The 18,870-nt window shown below is 40.5% G+C and overlaps 1 protein-coding gene across 4 annotated transcripts in view; it reads left to right on the forward strand.

Annotated features, from left to right (window-relative positions):
* ACVR1 (activin A receptor type 1) overlaps positions 1-18,870 on the forward strand; it is a 127,309-nt gene that overhangs the window by 86,551 nt on the left and 21,888 nt on the right. For all 4 annotated transcript variants that reach the window (XM_077883335.1, XM_077883332.1, XM_077883333.1 and 1 more), the window contains 5 exons: positions 1,049-1,312; positions 3,535-3,746; positions 7,082-7,181; positions 10,511-10,657; positions 16,878-17,153. In XM_077883335.1, coding sequence (XP_077739461.1) covers positions 1,049-1,312; positions 3,535-3,746; positions 7,082-7,181; positions 10,511-10,657; positions 16,878-17,153 — 999 coding nt within the window. The remainder of the gene's footprint in view (positions 1-1,048; positions 1,313-3,534; positions 3,747-7,081; positions 7,182-10,510; positions 10,658-16,877; positions 17,154-18,870) is intronic.

Genomic DNA, 18,870 nt, shown 5'->3' on the forward strand with positions numbered 1-18,870 from the left:
CCTCTAGGACTTGGCTGTTTACATTCTATCTTCACTTTCCTTCCCTACTAGTGCAAACTGTTGGGACCAGCAAGTATGAACTAATCATCCTCACAAGGGAAGGGAAAAGAAGGAGCAGAGCAGTTTGAAAAATTAGATCACAAATAAGTGTTTCCTGAAGAAGTTAATTAGGCGGTCTGATTAGGCTTCACTGATGGATGATACGTTTCTGCCTCTTTCTCTCATACCTTGGACCTACTAGGTGTGGACTGTTCCCGTGGTCCTACCTGTTACCTTACTGTTAAAACATTGTTCTGTTCTCTTTGTCTTCTTGTACCCTCGTCTTTAATGATCGGTGCCAATTTTTTTTTGCCATTAAAAAATGTGTAAGCCGCCAAGAATTTCCATTGTACTCAACATGAGAACTTCAGTGTTACTCCTATTGAAAAATTAGGCATCTAGCTGCAAATATTGGTAAGAGATATTTGTAATTATAGGCTGTATCCTTGGGAACCCTTGATTATACTGATATATTATAGACAATGGCAGGAACACCAGCATCCCTTGTATTACTAGTTGATGGATTAGTATGGAGTTAGCAGGGACTGGTATTAACAATTGCCATGTATTTAGGAGCCTTTAAAAAAAATCCTATAAAATAAAGGTGATGAACATTATGTTCTGGAATAATATTTTATTTTGATGCAAGAAAATTGGGATGAGAGCCCATCAGGCTGAAGATAATGTGAAAACCACAGTGGGGGAAGTTCAATGTCAGAAGCCTTGAGGGTATATGATAACCATTCTTTGGCCTGGTATGATCTAAAAGAGTACACAGCTTGTATAAATGTACTCATATATTGAAAGGTGATGGTTATTTGGTGGTTGGTTGATCAAGTGAAAGGTATGAGATAACAAAATGTGCACCTCACGGCTAGTGATGATGCTTGGCCTGACTTTCTATTTGGTAAATGTGTTGAAATGGTCTTGGAGAAACTGTCTTGTTCCCCTAATGAGAGTAAAACCTACAGAGTGATATTTTTTTTTGCTTCGTCTTGCTCCTTTGCAGATGAGAAGCCCAAGGTAAACCCCAAACTTTACATGTGTGTGTGTGAAGGCCTCTCCTGTGGGAACGAGGACCATTGTGAAGGCCAGCAGTGCTTTTCCTCATTGAGCATAAACGATGGCTTCCATGTCTACCAGAAAGGCTGCTTCCAGGTCTACGAGCAGGGGAAGATGACCTGTAAGACCCCGCCATCACCTGGCCAAGCTGTGGAGTGCTGCCAAGGGGACTGGTGTAACAGGAACATCACGGCCCAGCTGCCCACTAAAGGTTCCCGTTGACTTTTCTATTGCTAGATCAAGGGTTTCTGTTGGTGCTGTTCTTATTCTCTGGGGGTTAAAGATGGAAGTAGTCACAAGGCTTTCTTCCTACTTTTTGAACTAGAGGCCATGGGTGACAGAGAAAGGTAGCTCTAGGTGAGGAAGGAAAAGGCATGGCCTTTTGGAGTCTAAAAGGAGGATAAATACCTTTGGGTAAGTGAGCAAGGTAATGGCCATCTGGGAGAGACGGCTTGCTTGGCTGACTAGATCATGAGCATGTGAATAGCTCCTTTTTCCATCAAGGAACCATGATGTCATAACTTCTGAAACAGTTCTGCTTGGTAAATACTCATCTCTATATTGGGTGTGTGGGAAGGAAAATGGGACGGAAGACTCTGGTGGCTGAGTGGAATATGTTTCCTTCCTCATGAGGAAAGAAACAAAGCCTCGCTGACCTTTGTTCCCATATCTGATTTCCCAGTGAACCATCACTGAAGCTTGAAGCTGGGTAAGATTTCACATGAACCTTGTAGTTTATGTGGAATCTGTGTTGTATTAGATGGATTCCATATCTATGGAAATCAGTCTTCCTCTAAAACCATTTCCCCATAAAATGAGCCCTAATTTGCTGCCTCAAAGTCACTACAAATATTAATGTTCCTTGGTGTTTGTAGACCCACTCCAAGCCAAAGTTAATTCTCTTAACCTATAGAACATTTTAATAGGCATAATTACTTAATTTTGGCCTCGCAAAAGAATAAACAGACCAAAAAAGTGGAGTGAAAAGGCTACTAGGATTGTCCACTGCCAGAAATGTCAACTAGGCAGAAGAGACAGAAAAATGAAAAAAAAGAAAAAGGAAAAAAACTGATACAAGATTATGCTTTGCAGTGTTTCAGTTATGGTGATGACCTTAAGGCATATGTTAATTCTGATATGCAAATATCATTGAATAATAAAAGAAGGTATTTAAAAGAGAGATTAAGTATTTAAATGGCTAAAACTAAAAGAGTCCCGGATGGAATAAACTTTACTCTTAACCTTTGTGAATTAAATTGTAATTATTGGAGGGGATGGACATGAAGAAATATCTGCACTCACGCAAAAGTAAGACCTATAGTGCGGAAAGTTCCTAATCTGCAGCACAATCTGCAAGACTGAGTTGTAATAGAAAATTTATTTTCTTTACTTAAGGAATTTCTAATTCAATTAGGGAGACACCATATTTATAATTTAATGTTGTATATAATTAGTTTTACACTTTTTTGTACAAATGACACGTACCGTGGAGTATTATGTGCCAAGTCGTTGATTAATTTGGATTTGGAAAGTTAAAAGAAATGTAAAAAGGATGTCAGGCTTGTGCTTGGATTGTGGAAGGAGGCAGGGATGTGGAAAAGGCCTATGTGGGGAAAAACAGGGCTTGGTGACACCATGTCGTTAGAGGTTAGACATTCAGAGATGATTATTGTTTGGAGACCTTTCAGTTATGAACTATTACTATCCAACCAAGGAATTTTTTTTATTTAGATCGCTAGGCAAGTAGCAAGTCTTTGTATTTGCCAGAGTGGTATGCAAGTGTTGAAGTGAATGCAGGGATGTTTGAATGGGTAATGTGATAATGCCGAGCGAGGGGGTGAATGAGTGATTAGGCGAGTGAGTGAATCAGTGAATGCGGGTTTCAAGTGAGTGAATATTGAATAAGTGAGTAAAAGAACAGATGAATGAATGGGTTCCTAGGCAGAAATCGTGATGTGAAAAGATCAATGAGAATTCAGTGGTAGACATCCAAGATACACTGAGGAGAGAGACCACAGATTGGGTAATTTGTTTTTAACTCAGATAGCACTTTCTCATAGGAATATTACATCATCATCTCTGTCTAGAAGGGCTAAGGATAAAACATTTGTACAGATCAAGTCTGCATTAGTAACAGTAGAGCCAGAGATTTGTGTAGTACTTCATATTTTGAAAGTGCTTATGCATACGTATGTGAATTATATGGTTGGTTCTCAGTGGATTTTTTTCAAACTCTGGTTGTGCCTAAATGAATAATGGTTCAAATGACCAGGCCACTGGCCAGGCATTGGGAAGTATTTCAGTTTTTAACAGTTTGTGACTTGTGAGACCGTGTGGTCAGGCTCAGGAGCTACTTGTCAGGTATTGGTTATGCTAAATAATAAGTAAACCGTGATCCTTACCACCAATTGCCCTTTTCTCCCTCATCTCCAGGGAAATCCTTTCCTGAAACACAGAATTTCCACTTGGAGGTCGGCCTCATTATTCTGTCCGTAGTATTTGCAGTATGCCTTCTAGCTTGCCTACTGGGAGTCGCTCTCCGAAAATTTAAAAGGCGCAATCAAGAACGCCTCAATCCCAGAGATGTGGAGTACGGCACCATCGAAGGGCTCATCACCACCAATGTTGGAGACAGCACTCTAGCAGTGAGTTTGTGACCCCAGGGAATCCCAAGCATGACAAAGATGGCTAAACATGCTTTCTTATTTCCACCCTGAAATGCTAACCAGGAGCTGGTGGCTGGACAACGTGCACACATACCACTGGTCACATGTTGGCACCTGTTTAGTCTCCCCTATGTGAGCACATTTATTTTAGACACATGTTTATGTTCAATGAGGGAGGGGATTTATTTTAATAGATTCTTGGTAGTTATTTTTCTCTTGGGGAGTAAGGGAAAAGGTACAGAGAATGGTTGCCTCTAATTTTGGGGGGAGCTTGGAGTAACTCAGTTACCCTATTTTTAGCAATGAAAGTGCCTTCAAAAAAAGCACCTTTGCTTAATATTAAAATCACTTTCCCTTCTAGATTATTTTAACACCCTGTAATTTAAGACTTTAAAACTTGACATCCAAAAAAGCAGCTATTAAACTTTTCACGCTCCCGTGCTGCCCCCTGGTGGAGGGTAGTCATTTGTTAAATCAGTGCTATCCAATAGAAATACATATGCCACATATATAATTTTAAATTTCCTAGTGGCCACTCAAAAAAAAAGTTTAAAAACCTCCCACCATAGGTGATATTAATTTTAACAACATATTTGACCTAATATATATGGTTATTACCCTTTCAACATATAATCATTAACCATAAAGAATCATGAATGTGATGTCTTTCTTAATTTCTTTTTTTTTTTAAGCTAAGTTTTTAAAATCTGGTGTATATTTTACACTCACAGCATATACCAGTTCAGTGTAACTACATTTAATTTGCTAAACGTCAACAACATGTGGCCAGTAGCTACCTTCGTGGACAGCTCAGGGTTAGACACCAGTTTTTAAAGTTGTTCTTTTGCATGTTTTTAAATGATGAAATCACATGAACACTTTTTACCTTTAAAAATTGTCCAGTGTTATTTTCAAAGAAACTTTAAGGGAGCCACTTGCTATAAATAGGTTACCATAAAATGCAGAAGACAGAAGTTCTGAAGTGGTACTATGCTGAGTCTGATGCCTCCTCTGGAAAAGGTGAAGATTAGTGTGTGCTAGGTGTTAAAAACATGCTGATACTAAAGACTTTCCTTGTCATAATTTGATGGAAGACCATCGAGGTTGTACCTTTCTGACATGATCTGGTGTTATTTTATGTCATGGCCATGGCCACGCATCCCTTAAGACCATCTCGTGTTAAGTCTTGTTCTGCTAGACAACAAGCTTCCAAATGTGTGGTAGGTCGCAGCTAAGCTTCCTCTGTGCTGGAGGAGACACGCCCTTACCAGTGTTTGTAGCTCAAGGGCAATTCTTGGACCAACATTGGCGAGTTGTTAAGACATTTGGTGGTGGCTGATTCAGGCTGGGAAATATCCCACCCTCCTGCCTTCCCGGTCATCGGGCCACCAGTCAAAGAAGGGCGAAGGGCGGGAGAGTATCTCATTGGCTTCCTTTCACCTATGTATTTGGATTACGGGATAGCAGAACTGGGGAAAAGAGGAGGTGAGGACAGTCTGTTTCCCAAAGTGAAGAAATACAGTTTTTCGTTAGCAATGTGCTCAGAAGTTTGCTTCAAACATCAAGGAAGAGTAACTGAGTTTCTGGAGTCAGTAGCAAGAGATGAAGCTGAATCCTGACAAAGCTTTAGCAAAGCAAGATTCTTAAGTAGTTTAGTCAGCACTTGGCTCCCCAGGACCGTTAACCACGATGGACAAGGACAGGACTATCTAGCGTAAATCACTGTTTATGTAGCTTCTCTGAGTTTGGAAGAGGAATGGGAGCATGTGCTAAAATCGTCTTCTCAACTGCGTGGTGTCTGAGGACAGGGTATCGCGGTAACAGTAGCACAGTGAAGAACACTGTTTACAGCAAGTTGTCGTTATTGGTCTCTATACTTGCTTATTTATGTTCACTTATGTGGTTCAGCAAAGCCTGACTTACTGAACAGCTTCCTAACTTGGAAAATAAGCCTTGGGACCCAGGAGTTGAAGTAGAGGTTGGTTAGTCTTTGGTGGATGCCACTGCCTTGCCTTAAGTCTACGAACTAGATTTAAAATCACGATTATACATTATGAAAAAACGCATTTGTTTAATTTTCAGAATTATTCTCTCAAAAAAATTGAATGAATAAAGAGAAAAAAGAACAGCAAAAGAGATGGTTAGGGAGATGTGAAACTACTTCATCTACATTCAATTTCTTGTTGATTATCCATTTTGTGGTTTTTAAGGATTCTAAATATCTTCCTTTGGATGTTCAGATTTTGGTAATTTTGCTGATCAACAGTACTTCACAGTGGTGCTCAGAGTAAGTAAAAGAAGACGAAATTCAGACAAATCAATGTATTGCTTGAACAGGCCAGCTAACATGTTGGGAAAGAATGAGCTTTGGGGAATGTTAGCTCAACATTGCTGCAAACTTACCTCCATGGGCATAATATGGTGTATTCCAAATAGTCCATTCCATACAAAGAGATGTCTACTCCTCGGCTTGCACTGAGGATAAAAAGGGAAAACTTAGGAATGAACTAATTGAGGATTTTTTTGCACAATATGTTCATTTTCAGAAGTAGGTTTTGGGCATGGTTTTATGTTTTGTATGAAAGTTTTATTTTTTTCCCTCTCTCATTTGTGAATAATTCACATCCGGAAATGACACTGAGGGTTAGCCTTTGTGATCCTTTTGTTCCTCACTTACCTAAAGGGTACCTCCATCCCGGGGCCCCTCTCTGCTTGAGTGTACCAGCTAGATGACCCACGTGGCCATTGGAGTCTTTACAAGAGAAACAACATTAGAGACTTGTTTGTTCCTTGTTCCTAATTTGTTTGTTCCTATTAGAGTTCCTTAGTTAGCCTGTCAACCAAAGTGAATCCTTTCATAGATACTTAGGAGCAGAGCAGAACATGGTTGGTTATGCCCAGGCCTTGGGTTTGAAGACCCTTCCCTCTTTTTGCCCCGCCGGTCCCTCATTTGGCTGCTTTCCCGTGTGCTCAGCCCTGCTTCTTGGACTTTCTAATTTGCATCTTTGACTTTGTCCACTCAGCTTTTATATATATATATATATTTTTTTTCAATGTATATTTTGTATTCTAAAACTCTAGATGCAAGAAAAGACTACTTATCCCTCAGGAAAACCTATCATATGTTTGGGAAAGGGCTAGCATCTGGTTTTCCTAAGAATACCAGTTCTTCCTCCAGTGGGGCTCTCATACACACAAATGGGCCCCAGGCCCAGGATCGCCGTCTCCATGCAAGTTAAAGTGATATGCATGCTCATACTCTAAACTGGAACTGTTTCTCAGGAGTTTCTTTTTCTCCTTGTTTTGAACCACAGGATTTATTGGATCATTCGTGTACATCAGGAAGTGGCTCTGGTCTCCCTTTTCTGGTACAAAGAACAGTGGCTCGTCAGATCACACTGTTGGAGTGTGTCGGTAATTTTTTTTTTCCTCCTCTTTGTGGGTTGTATGCAATGTTAGCAGTGGCTCTAGAAGCAGGACAGAACTTGGAAAATCTGCCTTGCATTGCCTATTGCTTGTGAAATAACAGGAGATGCTGTGGCCATGTATCTGTTCTCTGTGACTTGAGTTGGAGCACCTCAAGTTGTTGGAATTCTTGTCAAAGGAGTCCATCGCTAGTTAGTCTGAAGAATGGCTAGTCCAAAGCTTTTAGTTGCAAGTAGACCCTTTGGGATGATGGGAAGGCATGAGAAATGAATTAGCATGGCTGCTCCTGGCTGCAGGCATTGAGTGATGTGAGGTGAGTGGGCGTTTGGACAATACACTTGCTTATGGCAATCCTCCAAGCCCGCTCACTCTCCCACTGTCTTTAAAAATAATGAGATAAATTTATCAAAGCTACCTTTATAATTGCTTTGTTTAAACAAGAGCAATATCTCTCTCTCTGTGGTCTCATATTTTCCCCATCTAGGAACATGTTTATATATAGATGCAATTAGAATGTGTATACAATTTGTGTTGCTTCTTTCAGTTTTAAGCTCGTACACATTTCCACATATCTATACACATCACAAATATTTTAAAAGATAGTGTAACTATGGTCCCTTGAATGACTGTTTCATTTTAACGCTACCACTCAAGAAAGCTTCTGCACGTATTGCATCTTTCTTTTGAGTGCTCAGAAAAAATTCCCAGGAGTTGGAGTATCCTGGGTCAAAATTTGTGACATTTTTATGGCTTGTTTGTAAATTGCTGATTTGCCCTCTACGAAGATGGTGCAAAATGCCTTTTTTGGTGGGGGGGAGTCCTGAGTTTTATTAGTTTTACTTGTATTTGGTAGGTATTTATGAGTCATGTGGTAGGTGTCAGTAATTTTTGGGAACCACACTTCATGCTTCTCTTGCACAGTGGACTGTGAGCAGGGAAGATACAAATAGAAAAGCCCCAAATACGCTCATCACACACAACCAGGGCTGTCCTCTTGTGCTGCCTAACATGCAGTTTGATTATGAACGGGGGTATTTGGGTAGGAGTGAGAAGGCGGTGACAGGCGACATTTACCTGTCTTGCTTACCCCTACCCCCCTGTCCCGTGGCCACTCACCATTCACAGAGCAGCCAATGTCAGTATCAGTTTTCAGAGACCGACCCCAGAGTCCAAAGGGCAAAACAGTATTGCACCGTTTAAAAACACATACTGTTTCTGCTAGTGTAGATATTCTTGAGCATTTTCGGAAATAGTATAAATTCAGTTATAGCATTTTGTTGGTTTAGTGCTAAAGACTTTCATAAAAGCAATGCCATTTCAGTAGCTTATAAAGTTAGTGTTCACGCGTGCAGCCTTGAATAAAAATGTATGTGAAGAACTGCTTGGATAGTATGTTGCCATTTTGGGTTCAAAATGGGAAGTTGGACTAGATCAGTTGTTACCAGATAGTGATTTGTGAACCCCCCAAATTTCAGATACCTTAGCGATTCCTGTGGGGGGCTCCATGGCCTGTACTTTTGGGCAGTTCTGCTTCTGTTTTTAGGAACTTTTGAATAAGGTTGCATTTCTAAAAAGCACTTGACAACTTAAAAGCATTTGAAAGCCACTGAAGTAGGTTTCTATTTTAAATGTCTACTTACCCTGACATCCATCTCTGTTTTCTCTTTCTTTCTTTCTTTCTTTCTTTCTTTCTTTCTTTCTTTCTTTCTTTCAAAAGGATTTAAGGCTACTTTATAGTAATGTATACAATTCTCTGGGACATTTTTTCTCTCCTTCCCAATAAGACTATGAGGACAAATGACAAATAAAGAATTTCACCAAAGGCAGGAAAAGATCAGCATACTGTTTTTTAGCAGCCTGTTTTGTAGTACCTTAGCACTAGCCTTCGTCTTGAACTCCAAATGCTGGGCAATTGCTGTGACTGTATTAAAATGGGTCCTGCTCTAAATACCATTTTTGCGACCTGACGGCAGCCCACAGTGATGACTTACTGGCCACATTTACCATCCTTTTGGATTAGTCATTGGTATTTCACAAGGACATTGTTTATCACGAGGGAGTGTTGATTGTGTCATTTTCATTCTATGTCAGGACATAACCCCCTGGATAAGCATGCTTTCTTTCTCCACGTTTGGGTTCTTGGGTTCTCGTGGCTTCATTTTTCAGCAAAGAGCTGTATTCCCGTGTGTGCAGGTGGTGCTGCAGCTGCTTGTTACGAGCTGTGACTCCCAGCAACCCTTGCCTGGTAGAAAGCCCTGCAAGGTCTGTCTCCCGCTGCAGCCTTCTCTAGGTGCCGTGTGTGTCTTTACCCTGATTATAGCCCCCGAGTTGATCCTCACGGTCTCATGGTAATTACCTCCTCCTCCCCCCAGCCTCCCTGATCACCCCTACCTGTAATTAAGGAGAAGAATGGAAGAGGGAGCATGTTGTTGACAGGCTGAGAGTTGTGTTGCTGCTGCAGGACGGGGCTTGTGCCCCAAAGAGCCAGGTCACAAACCAGAGTCACATTTTGGGAAATGCTTTCTCCAAGCGGCCCTTTCAATGTGGCCCACTTCTGGCATCACAGGGGCTAACAAGCAAATTCCCATGACCAATGTCAGGAATCAGAACTGTGCTGGGATTATGTCTTAAGACTCTGCAAATCCTCTTTTGAAATATATCCTCTGCCCAGAAATCCTTTAGGGAAGGTAGTGGCTGCTTGTCAGTCTCCTCCACAGCACTGTTGTGTGTGTGTGTGTGTACTTGTGTATTTGTGTGTATTTTGGGGGATTCTTCAGAATGCAGATCTCAAACCTAATAGTCTCCCTTATGAAAAACATAAATGCATATGTAAATTCACAAATTTGGACTCCTCAAGAAAATGTCCGCTTTGATCTTGTGCGAAGGGAAGGGATCCAGTAAGCTATTCAATGTAGCCACATGTGCTTTTTCTTTCCTTTTTTCTTTTGGCTTTCAGCACATTGTAACCTAATACTCTGTATTATTTTCTTCGTTTTACTAACTTTTATGTCCTTTTAAAAATCATATGTTTCATGACCTTTGATAGAAGAATTTAACTGTAAGCCTCGTAATTAGCAGCTAATTGTACAGTGTAGATACTGGGGGTGTTGGATTTGTTATGACAGTGGGTGGTTGGGAGGGGCAGGTTCCACACCTTTCTGTATGTCTTCACAGGTAAGCTGTGATATTTAGATCCCCAGATTAAGTTTTTTCCCCTGAGTAAACAATGGGGGGGTGGGGGGGAAGAGCTGCAGGCTATGTCCTGGCTATGTCTCCTGTCCTGCCGTTCCATGTCACCTCTGTGTTGCTTCCCCCAGGGAAAGGCAGGTATGGTGAGGTGTGGAGGGGCAGCTGGCAAGGGGAGAACGTTGCTGTGAAGATCTTCTCCTCCCGGGATGAGAAGTCGTGGTTCAGGGAAACAGAATTGTACAACACTGTGATGCTGAGGCATGAAAATATTTTAGGTAAGTACAAAGATAATCCCACTCATTAATTTTATCTAGAAAGAAATAATTGCCTACCTTTGCCCTCTCAGATTTGGTGTATGAGAATCTGCAAGTCTCCCCCTGAAAAGCGATAATAGGAATCATCAGCGTTTATATCATGTTTAATTTTCTTTTAACACTAATTTCTTGTTTAAATCTGCAAAGAAGCTAAGTTTGAAGATTCTCTGGATGATGAAAATGAAATCATTATTGCTAATTCTTATTCTGTAGGTTGTTATTTAAGCAACAAAAATTTACCCCATATTGTTCACTTCAAGGCTTCATCCGTTGTTCTACTTACCGCACCCTTTTTGAATATTTATTGAATCAAACTAAGAAAGCTCTTTGGACGATTTCCTAGAGATTCACAGCTCCCAGGGACATCGTAATTAAATGCACGTTCCCTCAAACTAGGCATGGTTTTTAAAGCCCAGATTTACAGAGGGATTTAGCATCCATTTTAATTTGGAAACTAAAGCTTAGAACCATTTGTGAAATATGTGAAGAGCCCATCGAAATACTGCTAAGGAGGTATAAGGGATGAGAATATTCCTTGACTTCTCTGTTTTTGGAAAGTTTCTCTCAGTGTGTTTATACCAATACATGTATGCTGAGTGCTGCTCAGAGTGCTTTTTAAATAGGGGATATAAAGTTTATAGAGAAATTGACTCCCTAGGATAGTGCTGGCCTCTTCATGGCTATTGGATGAGATTTGGCTTATCAGAAGGCCCTGGCCATGACTTATTTCGATTCCATTATTGCCAATTTAGTATGAAACCCGAGTCAGGTTGTCTACCAGGAACGCTTTGACAGTTGTCTCAAGTTTTGCCTTAACAGTGTGGCGGTGTGTTCCATCTTAGACTTGTGTGTTTCTGCTGTTGTCTTCTCCCCTTGCCTTACTGTGGGGCCCCAGCTGTCACCCAGCCCCCCTTACTCATATCATTGCTGTTGGTCTCCCATTTCCAGTCCATCTTGCTACACTGAGTTATCTTTCACTGGGTAGCTGGGTACTCCTCAAAGTATCTTTGATGACTCCTCCATTGCTTGTCACATTTGTGCCTTCTGGGCCTGGCATTCCAGACTCCTTATATGTTGGGGTCCCAAGGAGGCTCAGACTTTCTCTACAAATATCCCTAGATGGCAGCCACTTCTGATATTTACCATTACTTGGGATCGCTGTGAGCATTCCAGTGTCTGTGCCTTTGTTCACAGTCTTGATCACCCACGATCCACACCCTATACTCCAACCACCCTTCTTTCCATCAAAATGTCGCAGTTCCCATCTAGTCTCTCCCAGTGGGTTTACCTGTGCTTTTCTGCACTCCCTACTTTGCAGCTGTGCTGTAACTCTGATCACACACTACGGTGTGTCACAGTTAGATGCACATGTGTAACAACAATCACTCGTTACTGTGCAGCAAGCGCTGCTTTAAGTGCTTCATGTGCGTTTTCTCATTTTGGCTTCCCCACAATCATAAGTGGGTAGGTACTCTTGTTTTTCTAGTTTTAACTGATGAGGTAACCAGGGTGGGGAGGTTAGCATCACCCATCAGGTTAAATCGCAAAGCTGAGAATCCTACTGGGCAGTGTGTCTCTTAACCACAGTTCTGTACTCTGTGTTGTGGTTAGCTAGTGGAATTGCTTCTGTGATTCTGTAATAAGAGGATGAGGTAAAGATTCATCCACAGTCAAAATTATCCTTAAATGTCCCACTTTTGCCTCTGACACTGGAATAGAGAGGGGAGTAACGGATAGAGTGTCAGTTGTGTTAGAAGCCATGATGTATCAGGAGTACTCTTTAGACAGTGGAATTACTCTTTAAAAAGAAAAAAATATTTTATTTATTTATTTATTCATGAGAGACACAGAGAGAGGCAGAGACATAGGAGAGGGAGAAGCAGGCTCTCTATGGGGAGCCTGATGCGGGACTTGATCCCAGGACCTCGGGATCACGTCCTGAGCTGAAGGCAGACGCTCAACCACTGAGCCACCCAGGCGTCCCTAGGCAGTGGAATTACTCTTACTGGGCAGGTGCACATACTGTTAAGAAGTATGCGGGGTCTGAGTACATGAATAGAAGGGCATGTTCAGGCACCCCTCTTATGGGCTCACAGGTTCATTGAACAAAATGGGCTAGATATTGCTGGGCTATGCAAATAGTCACTTTATCAGTGCCCTTGAGTTAAATGAATTGTGATATCATTCCCTTGTATGCCAAGGACAAGGATCACTTCCATTGGTTTTGCTCTCACGTGCTAAGGACAGTACCCTGCACATGCTAGGTGCTTAGTACATATCTGTTAAACTGGATGTAATCATAAGAGGAATTTGAAAGTCACCTTTGCGATATGATTCATGTGAGAGGTGAGGTTCCTTTAGTGTGACCACATAGAGCAAAACATTGTTCATTTCTTATTACTTGGTGATCCAGGGAAATTCTGTACTCATGAGGTCTTTCCACCGTCATCATACTTAGAGCTATATGGACTGATTTTACTGTGTAGTTCTTTTAACTTTAAGAAAGCTTACAGAAATGCACCACACTTTTTTGGGGGGGGGGGCTAAATTTGGTTAAAGTCCTTTCCTTGCTTTACCAGTTTTCTGGATATAGAGACCTCAAGATTTTCTGTGATCTTTTCTTTTTCTATCAAAGGAGCATATTGTATCGAGTGTTGGATGATGATGTCCTTCCACCGTTGAGAATTGCTAACTCTGGCCCCTCAGAATGAATCAGTCACACACGCATACATACAAAACTCTGCACACTCACTCTTTATCTCCTTTGCAGCAATATCTTTCCAGGGACTAGGTTGGCTTTTGACTCTTCCTTCTGCTCTGGTATAGAATTCAGCAGACAAGGGGGTAATGGGTGGCTGTGCTGTGTGGTGGCAGGAAGAGTGGTCGGGGGATTTGAGAAACTGGTTTCTACTCTCAGCGCCTCGAACAGGCCCACTCTGTGACTCTGGGCCAAAGTTACATGTTTTGGAGTATTCTTGTCCTCATTACTAAGACCAAGGGAGTTGAGTTAGTGTGAGAATTTTATTCCAAAGTCTCATCTTAGGCTCTTTTAAAAAAATTACACTAAGATACAAAGTTTAGTGTTTAATCATGTTAAGTGGACAGTGCAGTGACACATGTGCATTCACATCGTGCAGCCATTACCGCCTTCCATCTCTAGAACTGCCCCGGGCTCTTCAGAGGTAATGCCTAACCGTTTTATCAGACTTTCTTGAGACCACGTGGAAGTAAAGGAAGTTACCCACAGAAGATATGATGTTGCAGAATTGTTGTGGTTTTAATTGAACCCTGAGCTCTTCTGAATGTAATAGTAGTCGGCTATTCTTGATACTTCCTGGGTTGGGCAAGGTGGGAAGCACTGTACCTATAATTACTCTTCTGTTCTCACAGTACCCCTTTGAGATTGCTCATGACGTTATCCTTATCTTACAAACGAGGAAGCCAAGGAGGACCTTTCATAGGACTTGTGTGAGATCACCCAGCTGGGCAATGGGAGAGCTCATGTGGGTCCCCAGGGTTGGACCCCCGTGCCCCACTGTGAGGTGGCCTCAGTCCTCAGCTGCTGTAGCTGCCTGGTTCCTGGAGGAGAAGGTTCGCTGGAAGAGGCTCGCAAGGGCCACTGATGACCTTGCTTAAGATTTTGGGGTTTGTTTTCTTTCCTGAGGAGGCTGGGAGGATGACCTTGGCTGTTAAATAAGAAGCCTTTGCTCTAATCACCTTCCCTCCCCGTTATGAACACGTCCAGTGGCCATGCCAGCATCCCAGCTTCTAAGGACCTGTTCAGCGTTCACTACCAGTACAGTGCTTTGACTGAAAATGGAGAAATTTCATAAAAATGCCCTAGCATTTTGAAACAAATGTAGTTCTGTAATTCATGCTTGGGAGATAAACAGTTAAAAAAAAAATCCTGCCTTTTTAAAAGTCCTTTTTCTGGAAGATCTAGAGCATAATTAACGGGACAGACAAAAATCCTTCTCTGAGACTTTAAGAGGCTTAGGGAAGGTGAGAGAATAAATATTTATTTGTTATTTATTTATCTATTTAATCAGAGGCTGCTTTCCCTTGGGCAGAGAAATCAGTAGAGGTGACATTAAATACACAACAGTAATTTGATTCCTTTCGAGTGGTACTTATAGTTTAGGATATTTATTTTTGAAAGTCATTAATGATTAATAGCCTTTGGTTTAAAATAATAAAGCAGAAACATTTTCTTTAGTAACAGTAAATATCTAAATACACAGTTTGATTATTCATATTGTGGCCAGTGAAGGGCTCCAGGAGAAATCGCTGCGGGGCCACAGAGACAGACTGGAGAGAGGGAAGGAGTGAGAGATGGAGACTGCCCAGGGGAAGGGGCGCAGAGGGCAAGGAGAGAGAGGTAGGGGATCAAAGTGTGGAAACATCACTTTGTTCACTTTACAGATGTGCAGTAGATTCAGTGTCAAATTGTCTTTCTCCTAGAAGTCAGCTTGTTTGGGGGCAGTCTGGCATAGTGGGTAAGAGTATGGGTGCTAGAGCAGACTGTTGGGGACCATTACTAGCCTTTGTGCCAGCGATATCCTCTGCCTCCTTCCAGTGAGTGTTGGACAATTACATGTGGAGTGTGCAGAACTCTGCCTGGCACCGTGTTAGTCCCAGTAATTACTAGCTGCTTCTATTGTTGATGATGATGACGATCAAATAGGGGACCTTTCTTTGTTCCCAGAATTTCCTGTACAAGGTATGGTGTGCCCAGGTAGCTGGCACCAAACTTGAGGTCAGCAACAACTTAATAGATATGTAATTTGACATCTCTTAGCAGCAATTTTATTTTATTTTATTTTATTTTATTTTATTTTATTTTATTTTATTTTATTTTATTTTATTTTATTTTATTCTTAGCAGCAATTTTATTATTTATAAACTGAGTATAATGAGATCTGTGTTACTGGTGTATTGAGAAAAATCCTAGGAGAAAATATGTGTGAAAGTGGCACAAATTGTGTATCCGGCTCTGCAAGCGTGAGGCATGTTCCGCATATTTCTGTTTTTTTTTTTTTTTTTTTTTTTTTTTTTTACAGAAAAGTCCTTTAATCCTGCCCAAGCCACATCTGTCTTTTTAAAAAAATATTCTTTAATTTATAAAGACCAGAGGTCACCACCTGTGTGCCCATTAGGGGTGTGTGTGTGTGTGTGTGTGTGTGTGTATTTATATACACACAAATGGAGAGCGAATGTGCAAGCAAGGGTCTGGAGAGCACATCTATGGCAGGAAAGGCAAGCACACACATCATAATTTATTTTGTAGGTTAGGAAGTTCTAGAATTCATTCAGTTTGCTCTAGGGTCCCCTTAGAATGTCTAGAAAAATCTCTTCCTACCTCTTTACTGGCATCTCTCAAGTCTCACTTCTTTGCAAGACCGCTTCAGTTTTATCACTTCTCAATGGAAACCTGTTGTAACATCTAGTCTGAATCATTAGGATTCCCTGTTCTGGACTCACACTGCCTTTTGCGGATCTAACAGTACTTTTCATTATATTCATTACGTTATACTATAATTTTTCCTTCCTATATCAGTCTTTTGTTCTAGCCGACAGACGCTATCCCCTTGGTTTTCCTGTGTGATGACAAAGAGCATCACAGATTCTTACTGTATTTGGCTTCTTTTTTATTTGATGAGTAGTCAGTCATTTAATAAAACTTATCCTTTATCTTATATTTGAGCACAGATAATCCAGAGAACCTAAATGCTTGCTCAGGATTACACAGCAAATCACAGGCAGAGTCAATACTAGAACATAGGTGTTTAGGTTCTGTTTTTTTATTCTTTTTGAGTGGTTGATGAATAATCTGTGCTTGGAATATGAGCATGATAAAGAGTTTGATACTATTATTATGGATGAACACAAAGATATTATTCCTATCCAAATTGTAATGCAAAGTAAACTCTTTTTAAAAGGATTATTTATAATGAAAATGAATATGGAACTTGCTTATTCATTGGCAGTACCTTTTATGGTAGTATTAATAGTATTATGTTTTTCTGTTGACACCTCTGTAAACCTCCTTTCATGGTAGTTGGTTAGTTTGATTGTTTTTGGTTATAGGTGGTATCTATTGTGTGGGTCACTATTTCTGTATACTATAAGTTATAACGTGAAATTCTTACATGTCTGCTCCTTTTGTTCTTGCTCTCTCCAGGTTTTATTGCTTCAGACATGACATCAAGACACTCCAGTACCCAGTTGTGGTTAATCACACATTATCATGAAATGGGATCGTTGTACGACTATCTTCAGCTTACTACTCTGGATACTGTTAGCTGCCTGCGAATAGTGCTGTCCATAGCTAGTGGTCTTGCACATTTGCACATAGAGATATTTGGGACCCAAGGAAAGCCAGCCATTGCTCATCGAGATTTAAAGAGCAAAAACATCCTGGTTAAGAAGAATGGACAGTGTTGCATAGCAGATTTGGGTAAATTTTTAAAAAAATATTTTTTTATTTAGTTTTTAACTTTTGTTGGATTCCATTGTTTAGCTAGGTTACATCTATGCCCCCTCCCCGAACATCTTGTGAAGAATTTCAAGCATGCAGGCAAATTGAAAGAACTTCCCAGTGAATAGCTGGGTACCCACTGCCTAGATTCTCCCATCAACAGTTTACTGTTCTTAAGCTCTGTCACATACCCATCCATTTCCACTCATCCGTCCATCTTTAATCATTGATATGTTCCCAAGTAAACTGCAGACAAGAGAGCTCTTCTAAAGACTTCAGCATCTGTATATTGTGTCACTCACTAGAGTGAGTCTATTATTTGTTTACTTCTCTCTCTCCAGGTGAAATTTCAATTTCACGAGAAATGAACAAATCTAAGTAATACGTTCTCACAGTTTTGACAAATGCTGTAAAATCTAAATCTCCATCGAAATTCAGACCTTCACATTACCTTGGAAAGTCACTCCCAAGTGAACTGCTCATTTAGTCAGTTCCTGGCCAGCCTCACCCTTAGAGGCAACCAATAGTCTGTAGCATTCTGGTTTCACAAACCTTTACACAGAATAGGTACACAGATAAATAACTTATGGAATGAGGGTCTCCTGGGCAGCTTGGTCAGTTAAGTGTCTGACTCTTGGTTTCAGCTTAGGTCATGAGCTCAGGCTTGTGAGGTCGAGCCCTGCATCAGGCTCTGCATGCAGTGTGGAGTCTGCTTCAAATTCTCTCTCCTTCTACCTCCTGTTCACTCTCTCTCTCTCAAATAAGTAGATAAAATCTTTAAAAAAAAGTAACCTATGGAATGAGTTCATCTTAAAAATGGTTTCTAAAGTTGTTTTTCTGTAATCATGGTAAAATTATCAGTCAAGAAAGAGGAAAATAATTCCTAAACCAATTTATATATTCCCCTGTTGAGATATCTCATTCCTGCGGTGTTAGGGTAATGCTCAGTGTAACTTTAATTGCATTATAAATAAGATTCTTTTCATTTATAGTGACATTGTATATAAAACCATATTCAACTTGGGTATTGGCTGAATAATTATGCTAATGAGAACTGAATTGTAATATTGGTTATTCATTTCAGTGGACTATTGAGAGTCCTCACTCAATTTGATTAAAAAATGGTTTATATTATATTGATATCATTGTAGTTATTGTTAGGCTGATAAAGGTTTGGACAGTATTAGCTCTTTCATATAAATGATAAAATTCAATTCTTATTTTAAACACAAAAGAGTTTACATGTCAGAAAAATTTATTTCTTTTGAATTTCCTTAAAGTCTTTGCATTCATGCTGAGTATTATTTTTACACAGTTTTGCAAGTGTGAGAAGAGAAATATTTGGGATGGCATTGAAAGGGTATGGCTCCAAAGCTCTTCATGGGCAGTTTTAGTTGTGGTTAGGGGACTTTTATGGCCATGCCATGGCTGTGGAGCAGGGTGATTTGGACTTGAATCCTGGCTTTCCCCTTTATCTTCCCCATATATCTATGTAGATATTTTATCTATTTACCTGCCTAAAGTACAACACTGCTTATAACTTGATGTAAGGATGGGGAGCTAAGCAAGGAACACTTTAGCGTTTCACACTGTGCACTGTACTTCTGTATTGTTTCAAATGTTTGTAACGCTGTGTTGAAGTATTGTTCATGTTACTAAAAAATCAATTATTATGTACCTCACATGGTTCTTACAA

The sequence above is a fragment of the Canis aureus genome, chromosome 34 (assembly GCF_053574225.1).
Source record: "Canis aureus isolate CA01 chromosome 34, VMU_Caureus_v.1.0, whole genome shotgun sequence".
Lineage (NCBI taxonomy): Eukaryota > Metazoa > Chordata > Mammalia > Carnivora > Canidae > Canis > Canis aureus.